Source organism: Oncorhynchus nerka, linkage group LG28 (assembly GCF_034236695.1).
Source record: "Oncorhynchus nerka isolate Pitt River linkage group LG28, Oner_Uvic_2.0, whole genome shotgun sequence".
Lineage (NCBI taxonomy): Eukaryota > Metazoa > Chordata > Actinopteri > Salmoniformes > Salmonidae > Oncorhynchus > Oncorhynchus nerka.
In genome coordinates, this window is record NC_088423.1 from 40,880,217 (window position 1) to 40,891,828 (window position 11,612).

Here is an 11,612-nt window from a genome sequence, read left to right on the forward strand (position 1 = left end):
TTTTGTATGTCTGTGTCCATCCATCTCCTGACGTTCAAGTTCGCAGAAACGTCACGTCCGCACTTGAACTTGCAGCTCAGGGGGGCTTTTGCCATTTTCCATCTCTCTCTCGCTCTATTTTCAAAAAAGCCATGACGGCGATCCCACTATACATCTTCCCTGCGCCATCGTTGTATTATTTCTAATTTATTTTGGATATCAAAGGCATTGATGAAGATATTTTCTCTGGAGTCTCCCTTCTAACCCGGCTCTCCCGATGTGAACCGAGCTGAACGCCGCCACCAGCCACCATGTCTCGCCGCAAGCAAGGCAAACCCCAACACTTAAGCAAAAGGGATTTTTCGCGTAAGTACACCTACATTGTCATTTCTACTTTTACCACACTCCTTTCTACCCAGCCCAATACCGGTTCCATTCAGAAAAGCGGAAAATGGGTTACCAGGAGGGTGATTCTCATGGGCACTTTGGACACTGGACAGCACGGACCCGCAGTCAAGTGGACTTCACCGTGAAAGCCTGGCGATAATCTACCTGGGTAAAATACCTATGCGCGCAAAGCATATCCCACCCAAAGCTGAAAGAGAAAAGTTTGATCCAGCTTTCATCTCTGAGAAAAATCGGAGAAGTTTGCAGCGAGAATGGAATTACATTCATACGCACTGCACTGGCTTTAGTGCCCCGGTTGCCTCAGCCACTAAAGTGCATAGGCTACGTTAAGGTACGCGGAGCCTATGAGTTTAGCCTTTTCTTTAAGCGGAGTCATGTAGAATATCGCACGGAATTTCCTGTATCGGTGCCTGTCTTGGATCGTGGCAGGTTTCCCCCCTCTCGTGCTATTTTTGGAAGGTTTTCAAAAAACTAGAAGTGGATTTTGATTGGGAAAAATCTCGTGTCCGGCTGTTTACAGGCACCGCGTGCATGCGCGTGTAGCTCATCTGCCAACAGAGTCGAAATAGATGTCAATAACGGCCTATTTGTACCCTGCTTCTCCAAATATCCTTATCAAATGGATTGTAGTGTTTAGCCTACATTGATTCTGTAAGGTGTTCTGGTATAGTGGCAGGAATTATAGGCTATGCTTCTCAAGTAGCCTAGTAAAATTGGGTGCTCTTGTAAAGAGCAACAGGAGCCACGCTTTTTATATATATTTTTTTTCTTCCTACCTTTTACAAACCCATATTTGGAGCCATTTGTTTTAGTTTATCATGCAGTTCATAACCCGAAGGTAAGACAATACTAGAATAACACTGTCGTGTTATTTAGAAGGTAATAACAATGTAACGAACATGTTTAATAATGACACTTTTTTTTTAAGTTGAACTATTCTTATGGAAAACTCCATTACGCGCACATGTATTTTGATATGGAGCCTTTGTTCGTTGATTTCGTTTGAAAACATTACCACCATGTTTACAGTGTTTACAAGCAGCAGGCAGCTATATGCGTTTGTAACTAGAAGAATGGCCAAGGTAGCCAGCCCAATGACCGACGTTGCTACACGGTGTTATGCGTCTTTACAACCCTTCCTTCAGTAGCACTCGAATGGTGTTATATGCGATAACATGCCCTACACAGATCCACGTTGTTGTAACATTGTATTGTATCGTGCGGCATTACTAGGTTTCCGCATTTAGTCGAGTGGCCACATAGCCATATATCTGGGTCTCGATGCAACCAGGGGGCATACAGACCAGCTGCATGGCCAGACTTGTGTTCCTGTCGGAATTTCGTCGCTAGGAGGCAGACGACGATCAGAAACTGGATGTGAACTTGAACCTGATCAATTTCACCGCCATCTCAATCTACATATTTGATGATATGTTTAGAATACAGGGAAACGCACAAGGTATACGGCCCCCGTGTCCTATTTACTCTCCAGGTTCGAATCCACCGTTTTTGTTTCCCTACAGGGCTAGGGCTATAGAAGTTAAACAAATGTCATTACAAATGTCAACATTCTGCAGGCCTATATCTTGTTAAATCTAAAGGCACAAATCTCTATAGATTCAGACCTATTTTTATACCATTGGAAAGGGTAGCGGACGTCCTATTTTACAATGAAAATACGTGTATTTAAGGTGAAATTAATATAAAAAACGTCTTCATATGAAAGGTAGGCCGAATTATATGATGGATCTTAAAATGAAGGTTAGAATTTGAGCTTTTTGAGCAAATGTTCAGTAATAGGACGAACAGGCTTATGCCCAAATGATATATTTGTCCATATTTCCTTCATATAAAGAAGGCGATCATTAGTGGTAAACTAATCAAACCCCATGAAATGTAATGGCATTTACAGAAGTCGGAGAAGAGATATGCTACTAATGTTAACCAGCTTTTATTCCTATGGGCTGTGCGTCAAAAACAACACACCTCGTTTTTTTTCTGATTGAGCAGAAATTACAGTTGTTTTAATATCATGCAGAATGAAATTCGCTTCAAATGCATTAATTTATTTATTTTCATATAGCCTGTTAGAAAACAATTGTTCCACATCAGTTTTCATCTTCTTTTTATTGATTTGCCACGCTACATTGAATTAGTGACGAATCATGTTTATCCCACACATTTAATAGGAATAGAATATAATTTGGCTCAGTGTTGCTGCTCTGATGCAGCCTACATTTACAGACAACATTTAGTTTAGGAGGGGAAATGTAGTGTGGAAGTGCTATTATGCACAATATGTAAATGTTCAAAAATATATGTCCAGGCTCTGTTTCTCTTCCCTTTCAATTTCATTAAAAGCAGCTCAATGTAGTCGGCTAGATATGGTGCTAAGTACGTGCAAATGCCCATGAAACAAAAACAAATACGCAATCATATGATATCGTCGTGAAAAAAAGGTGTTAGACTTTGGGATGACATGTGTTGTTTGTTCATTTAAAAAAAAAATGAAAAGCAACAAAGCATTATGCAACTCTAAAATCTACTCTCAGTTCAAGTTTAAGGTGGGGGCTTAGTCTGCTTTCATTTGATTTTATCCAGTGAATTTAATGCCCAGGGTTGTTGTATAACCCTGGCCGTTCTGGTGGTTGACCTGACGTTAAATTAAAGGTAGTAACCGGCCGCCAGAATTTATCACATGTTATCTCTATGTCCCAGTTCGCTCGCAGATGTCATGTAGGATTGCTCGTTCAAATCATATTTCCTCTCGCGCGCTGGGAGCTACTCTACATTCCCCTCTCTCGCTCTCCCTCTTTCTCCCTCTTTCTCCCTCTTTCTCTCTCTCTCTCTCTCTCTCTCTCTCTCTCTCTCTCTCTCTCACACACACTATTTCCCTCTATCTATTCTCTATCTGTCTCTAGGTTGGGCGGAAATACATTTAACCTCAGTTCACAGGATGCTATCTCTTTATCAAACATTCCTTCCAATCATCAGCCACTACAAATTAAAATCTATTTTTTGATTCTAGGTTAATTAAAATGTGAAATTGGCAGCTTAGTAAAAAAGGTCAAGATGCTTACCCATTAAGAAGCTAAAGGAGAGCTACTCTCACCTTAGAGCGAAAGATTTCAAACACCATGAGCCGCTCAATAGTAGGCTACGGAGACTCCTGTTAAACCTCCCTCTGTGGTAAAATATCTCATTCACACAGCTCGTCGTCCGTGTACAACAAGACCGACACTCCCCGTGTGACAAAATCAACTTTAAAACGAGTTAAGCGTTAACCCCGGGTTCCATGGGGAGGAATGTACTTGAACGGTTCCTTTTGGCCGATTTCCGTATGTAAAAGTGGTTACCTAGAAACTGTAAGTCACACACATGTAAAGAGTCTAGGATAGTTTTTTTTAAATGATTTCGACATACTGAGGCTGCTTGTCTTTTCTGCACATATGTCGGACACGTTTGTAAATGAATGAATTGAAAGTCCCATGAACTATTATTCTTCATCACCCGAGAATAGCCAACACTTTTGAAGATGAAAAACACATTTGAGAAAAATATATTAGAATAACTTTTTATTTTTCCCCTTTAGTATGTTGAGTTCTCCAACTGTCCCACTGAGCTTTTGATTTCTACAGATCTATAAGACCTTAAATTATCCCATGTATTATCCAGCAGACCAAGGCTTCATTTCTCACAGCTCTATGTTTCTACAATCGCAAAGAACATTTCTTATCCATTACAATCCCAGTTTTAATTACACGCCTTTCTCAGTTGTTGTTGCGTTCATTTCAATGGATGTAGAAGTGGTGAGAGTGTGAAGTTGACAGACTTATGAGTGTGAAGTGGAGCTGTCTGTCTAATGCCAGTCTCACAGAGAGTTAGTCACCCTTCTTGCTCTGCAACACTGCCCAGACATGACTTCTACTACTACTACTACTGGGGGTGTAGTCTGACGACTACTACTAGTCTAGGCAGAATGGTGAGAGAGAAAAAGCCAAAGCATGTGACCATTGTTTCGCACTGTTATTGATGCTGCTCAATTGAACACACCACCTCTGATTTCTCCTCCCTCCCTCCCTCCCTCTCCCTCCCTCCCTCCCTCCCTCCCTCCCTCCCTCTGTCTCTCACTCGTTCCCGGGTTACAGCCGAGCCCCTGTCTGCCGTCGCCTCGGAGGAGCTCTCGTCGGAACGCTGCTCGGAACGTTCAGACCGCACGGAGAATGGCACGGGCACACTACGGATGGCCGTGGCGACAGAGCAGGATCTGTTGACCTGTGGGCAGTGCCAGGCCACCTTCCCCCTGGGGGACATCCTGCTCTTCATCGAGCACAAGAGGAAGAGATGCCACGGACCCCCCTGTCTGGCCAGGGGCCTGGACAAGCCCCCGTCGCCTACGCCCGGCCTGGCTCTCACCCCTTCGCCCATCCCGGCCTCTCTCCGCAGGCGCCCTGTGGAGGTGGGCGTCCAAGCCACACCGGGGGGCGATGACGACCGCCTCTCGTTGCCCAGAGGGATCTGCCCCAAGCAGGAACACATTCCAGGTAACCACCATTCCCCACACCAAGTTGTCTTTAACCAAGCAATAGGAGTTGTGTTTCAAATTCAAATGCAGTATCTTTATTGGCGTGGGTGAACGCGGGTAAGCGTGTGTGCACTGTAAAGGTAGGCGTCCATGGGGGTGCATTTAAGTTTTGAAGTGTCACAAATGGCAATTATATGCAGGGACATGGGAATGTGTATGTCCCTTGTGGGTGTGTTTATGTTGAGGGTTTGGGGGGTGGGGTGGGGGTGGGGGGGGGTTGTATTAAAACGTTGATGCACTTCAGAATGTGTCGTGCAGTGTAGTGCGTGTGGGCGTAGACCGGGTACAGCAGAGGTCACATATTGGGCACACATGTTCCCTTTCCCTGTAGGATTTGTAGTCCTAAGAGACCCAGGGAGAAAACCACTGCCGTGATTGCGTCAGCTGTTGGTCCTCGTAAAAGGGATACATCTGATTGGCCAGGACTGATAGGCTAGGGGCGGGGTCTGTTCTGGCTAACCACAACTGTAAAATGTCACAGGGAAGCCCAAGAGAATAGGAATCATCTTATGATTTGATTTATGGATCGTTAGCTCATCCATGTCTCCGATCGCCTGGTTCTCACTGGCTGGTGTTCTTAATTAGAGACACATACGTATGACAGTGCTGCTGATCTCTAGCTCTGTGTGTGTACGTGTGTGTGCGTGTTTGTGTGTGTGTCAGCCTGTGGAGGGGAAACGGTTAACTTGGCACTGCAGTTGTCCTCAGATCCATTGAGTTGACAGAGAGAGGAATGGGGTGAAGGTTGGTTTTCCACAGTAATCAAATATAGCCCAATGGCAAAGTGACACTGGTAACCTTGAGTTAGTGGCCATTTTGCGATGGCCTAAAAAAGCAGGGCACAGGGTGGGTGCGCTGGCTGGTACTGCAGCGGACTCAACCCACCCACCATGCAGGGAAACAAAGGTTTGGGATTTGAAGAGTTTATTTGTGTAATTACACAGTTCTGCAATGTGTATATACCTGTAGGAGGGCATACACAGATGCTGTGATGTGTGTGTGTTTGTCTCTCTCTCTTGCTGTGTGTGTGTGTGTGTGTTCACTGTTGCTTTGCGATATGTCTTCATGCCTTTTCAGGGTGTGTGTTCCCAGTTTCCTCATGTAGGCTACAGTTTTACGGTGTGTTTCACTCCATGTGTGTGTGTGTGTATGCTTCCGTTTTTGTGTCATGTGTGGGTATGTGTCCTGTTGTGGCTGGAGAATGTGCAGTATGTGTGCCCTCTTGCATGCATGGTGTGTGTCCGGATCTCTGTGAGAAATGCTGCTGTGGCTCTCTCACAGTGGTCTCTTCCTTACCACATCTTACATTGGTAAACAGAGACATGCTTACTCTCGCTGACTCTTAGTTCTCCCTTTACCCTATAACTCTATTTTCCCTTCTCATCTCCCTAACTCTCTCTTATTCTCTCCACCATTTCTTTTCCACCTCTCTCGCTCGCTCTCTCTCTCTCGCTCTCTCTCTCTCTGTCTCTCTGTCTCTGTCTCACTCTCTCTCTGTCTCTCTCTCTCCCTCTCTCTCTGTCTCTCTGTCTCTCTCTCTCCCTCTCTCTCTGTCTCTCTGTCTCTCACTCTCTCCCTCTCCCTCCCTCTTTCTTTCTTTTTCACTCTCTCCGTATCTGTGCAGTATAACAGAGGGGAGCGTGGTGTACATTTGGTTATTTTGCCTTGCAGAAGGAGAGTCATTTTTTTCTCTCACCTGTGTGTGTGTGTGTGTATTCTAGTAATTGCTGTTGTATAGAAATGCAGGGTAGTGACTGTGTTTCTCTTTCATGCCACCTCTTGCCATCTGGCTACTCTCTGATTGCCTCTAGAGATCCTAGTTTCAGGAAATGGATCTGGCCCAGATCATCCTCATCAACAATAATTTAGATCTGACCTTTGATCCTTTCATTTTGGATCTGTGATTGGCTGCTTGATTTTTGGTATAGACTCCAGAAAGGCCTGTTTCTGTTTTAAGTTGGGTGGAGAGAAATGTTGTGTAACGTGAACCTTACTGTGTGTGTGTGTGTGTGTGTTGTGTGTGCTGTGTGTGTGTGCTGTGTGTGCTATGTGTGTGTGCTTTGTGTGTGTGCTGTGTGTCAGTTTTACCGGGTTCTCTAGCTCATTGTCTTTACAAGCTTCAGTTCAGTCTTAATGGGTCGGCAACTCTAACCAGGGTTGTGTCCCGACTCGTGTGTGTTTGTGGTTGCGTGTGTGCGTGTCAGCTTACCCCTTTTGTTTCTAAAGATTTCGCTGCAATTTCAGCACAAATTTTCATAGCCATTTAGGCACGCTGACTATGAAACACACACGCACACACGCGGTCTCAGCCAGCAGTTAAACTGGGTTATTAGACTTATTTACATCACAATGTAACAGGCGACACACGTCTGGTTGGGTCCATTGCATTACGCGTGGATGTTATGTTTTAGAAACATTTGGTGGAACGGTTTATTTTTTTTGTTACAATTTTTTTATAACTGTTACTATTATTATATTAATCAATTGCTATTCAAATGTTTCAATAGTCATTTTGGTTGTTCTTTGTTAGTTGTTTTTGCGTTGTTGCTCGGACATGAATATTTATCACGGTTTATTATTGCATTGGTAGGTGTGGTAGTTGGAATTTGTTATTGGTATGTACCTTATTAAGAAAATATGGAGCATTGCTCTTGTGGTGTACTACCCTTAGTTACTCATCCAACGGCTCTGAAAAGACAGGAGGCGGTACCTGTCGAGGAGTGTGTGCTCCATGTGGATTATTGTCCTCGATAAGCTTTGCGCCCCGGCATGATGTGTGTGTGTGGCACACTGAGGCCATTTCTAATACGACCACACTAGGCTGAGATCTTTGACTCTCTTTAGTCTATTAATCCTAAACTGGGATTAAAAATGGGATTAAAAATTCCTGAATGCCATCTCATCCTCAAACGGAAGTTTTAATCAATTGTGCTGTTTCTGTGTGTTCTGTGTGTACTAACACGGCACTAACAACACTGATTGTGCTGTTTCTGTGTGTTCTGTGTGTACTAACACGGCACTAACAACACTGATTGTGCCATGTATAATGTCATGCTAATAAGGCATGAATGATTGTGCAACACTGAAATAAATCATTCTTCATGACAATATGGCATACAAAGCACATGAGCCCTGGTATTACAAAGACAACACTGTCCCCATGGCTTTCTCCAGCTCTATATATTCCTATCTAATCTATATGGTCTGATTTGAAAATTCTTTGCATATTATTGTGTTGTTGACCAGAAACCGTGGATAGATGGCAGCATTCGCGCAAAACTGAACGTGCGAAACTTTTAACCATGGTGACTGGGAAGGTGACTGGGAATATGGTTGAATAAAAACAGTGTAGTTATTCCCTCCGTAAGGCAATCAAACAGGCAAAACGTCAGTACAGAGACAAAGTGGAGTCGCAATTCAACGGCTCAGACACGAGACGTATGTGGCAGGGTCTACAGACAATCACAGACTTCAAAAGTGAAAAGCAGTCATGTCCAGACAAGCTAAACACCTTCTTCGCCCGCTTTGAGGATAACACAGTGCCACCGACGCGGCCCGCTACCAACGACTGTGGGCTCTCTTTCTCCGTGGCCGACGTGAGTAAGACATTTAAATGTGTTAACCCTCGCAAGGCTGCAGGCCCAGACGATACCCCTAGCCGCATCTTCAGAGCATGCGCAGACCTGCTGGCTGGTGTGTTTACGAACATATTCAATCTCTCCCTATCCCAGTCTGCTGTCCCCATTTGCTTCAAGATGTCCACCATTATTCCTGTACCCAAGAAAGCAAAGGTAACTGAACCATTGCACTAACTAAGTGCTTTGAGAGGCTATTTAAGGATCATATCACCTCTACCGTATCTGACACCCTAGACCCACTTCCATTTGTTTACCACCCCAATAGATCCACAGATGATGTAATCGCCATTGCACTGCACACTGCCCTATCCCATCTGGAAAATAAGAATACCTATTCAAGAATGCTGTTCATTGACTATAGCTCAGCCATCAGCACCATAGTACCCTCCAAGCTCATCATTAAGTTTGAGGCACTGGGTCTGAACCCAGCCTTGTGCAACTGGGTCCTGGCCCCCAAGTGTTGAAGGTACGAAACAACACCTCCACTTCGCAGATCCTTAACACAGGGGCCCCACAAGGTTGCATGCTCAGCCCCCTCCTGTACTCCCTGTTCACCCATGACTGCGTGGCCACACACGCCTCCAACTCATTCATCAAGTTTGCAGACGGCACAACAGTAGTAGGCCTGATTACCAACAATGACAAGACAGCCTACAGGGAAGTGAGGGCCCTGGGAGAGGTAATGCCAGGAAAATAACCTCTCATTCAACGTCAACAAAACAAAGGAGAAAGCGCAACAGTGCCTCTTCAATGTCAAGAGACTGAAAAAATGTGTCTTGGCCCCAAAAACACTCACAAAACTTTACAGATGTACAATTGACCACATCCTGTTGGGCTGTGTGATCTTCAAGGACATCAACTACCCGAGTCACTGCTTGTTCACCCCGTTATCATCCAGAAGGCAATGTCAGCACAGGTGCATCAAAGTTGGTGCCGAGAGACTGAAAAAACAGTTTCTATCTCCAGGCCATCAGACTGTTAAATAGCCATAACTAGCTGGTTTCTACCAGCTAACGCAACCCTGCAACCCTGCACTTTAGAGGCTGCTGCACTATATACATAGACTTGGAATCACTTGCCACTTTAATAATGGAACGCTATTCACTTTAACAATGTTTAAATCATGTTTACATGCTGCTTTGCTCATCTCGTATGTATATACTGTATTCTATTCTACAGCATTTTAGTCAATGCCACTCTCAATCTGATATTGATATATTTCTTAATCCCATTCTTTAAATTGTTGATTTGTGTGTATTGTTACATATTACTGCACTGTTGGAGCTATGAACATAAGCAGTTAACTACACCCGCAATAACTCCTGCTAAATATGTGAATGTGACCAATAACATTTGATTTAATTTGATTTTGATGCTACGGCTAAGCTAAAGCTAGGCTAGCACGGCTACCCTCACAGCCAACCTCAATGCACATACGTGGTTTTTAAATGTCCCTTTATTTTCTGGCTTAATTTCAGAGTCTCTCTCTCCCTCTCTCTTTTGCTTCTACTTCTCCAGCTTTCAACCTTCTCTCTCTCTCTCTCTCTCTCTCTCTCTCTATATATATATATATATATATATATATATATATATATATATGCCGTGAATATATATATTGAATCAATTACAGTGTGTGTTGGTGTGAGTGTGTGTGTGTGTGTGTATGTACGTGTGTGCATCATATGTGAAAATGCGTGTGTGTCTGTGCAGTCCGGGTGCCGCCTGGCACACGAGCCAGCTGGAGTCTCCGGTGCCAAAACGCCATGCTCTGTGCGTGTGAGAACAAAGCATCAGAATCACCCCTCCATTGTTGCCGTCTCATCTATCTCTGTCTAAATCCCCCACCACTTCATACACCACTGTCTGTCACGACACCAGGGATCATCAAAGTGTCAAATTTGGTTTTGCTGGGAGGGTGTGTGGAAACATGCTCTCATGCTGAAGTAGAAGGCGCATTTCTCTGCTTGTCTTTCCTAGGCCAGTCTGTTAGCATTTGTGTGGGAGGTCATTTATTGCACAAACGATATTATGGAGCAGTTCTTTGTGGCGTTGAGAGAGGGGATGATCGGCCAAGGACCATGTCTACCTATGCACTGTGGCTGGAGATACACACTGACCTTACAGAATCAAAATGCTTTCTGTCTTTTCATTTCCATTACACCAAAAGGTTAAAGGACCCTGGATTGAATGACTTGTTTTGCACTCCTTATTTCGATGGCAATGATGTGCGTGTTGTTCGTTGATTTCATTGCACATTTTAGACACACACAATGATTTAGGGTTTGCGTGTGCCCTATTTGGCACACGCAAACCATTGCCCCCTATTTGGTTTGGATTGAGTTAAATTACATCAGGTAGTGGGATATAGACTGATACGATCAGGCTGATCAGGTTGATATGATAGCATTAACATACTCGATAATGTGACCTATGTCATTAGCAGTTGCTTTTATTTTGGCAGCTATCAACTCTGACACACTATCGGTGGAATATTGTTTATGGATTACGTTTGCTGTTTTTTCATCAGAGATTGATTCATCAACAGGAAGCTACTGTTTTTTGTAGCACTGCAGTGTGTGTGTGTGTGTGTGTGTGTGTGTGTGTGTGTGTGTGTGTGTGTGTGTCCAGCCCATTATGTTGTGGTCCTATTCTAGCTATTTAATGATGTCAGAAGTCATGTAAAGCTTGTCTATAAAACTGTTTATACGTTACAAAGCTTATTTCTATATCCCAGTGGATGACACACTGCTGTTTTAGAAACAAAGTCAAACCAAGCAAAAGAGCCCGGCTCAATTCAGTATATTTGTATATGCATGAGTTTGTGTATACACCCTCTGTGTGTGAGCTGGACATGTGTGTGTTACTGTAGCTGTGTACGCTGGTCCATAGTACTCTACCAGTGTGTGGTGTGTGTGGTGTCTGTGTGTGCGAGAGCCACATTGGGGCACGGGTGAACATAAAAGGGTGTGTGAGTTGGCAGTGTAGCCGCAGGACATCCCCTG

The 11,612-nt window shown here is 44.0% G+C and overlaps 1 protein-coding gene across 1 annotated transcript in view; it reads left to right on the forward strand.

The window, feature by feature from the left end:
- Positions 1 to 11,612, forward strand: part of LOC115113231 (B-cell lymphoma/leukemia 11A-like) — a 51,473-nt gene continuing 39,861 nt past the window's right edge. The window contains 2 exon segments of the mRNA XM_029640639.2: positions 1 to 345; positions 4,536 to 4,931. Coding sequence (XP_029496499.2) covers positions 291 to 345; positions 4,536 to 4,931 — 451 coding nt within the window. The 5' untranslated portion in view covers positions 1 to 290.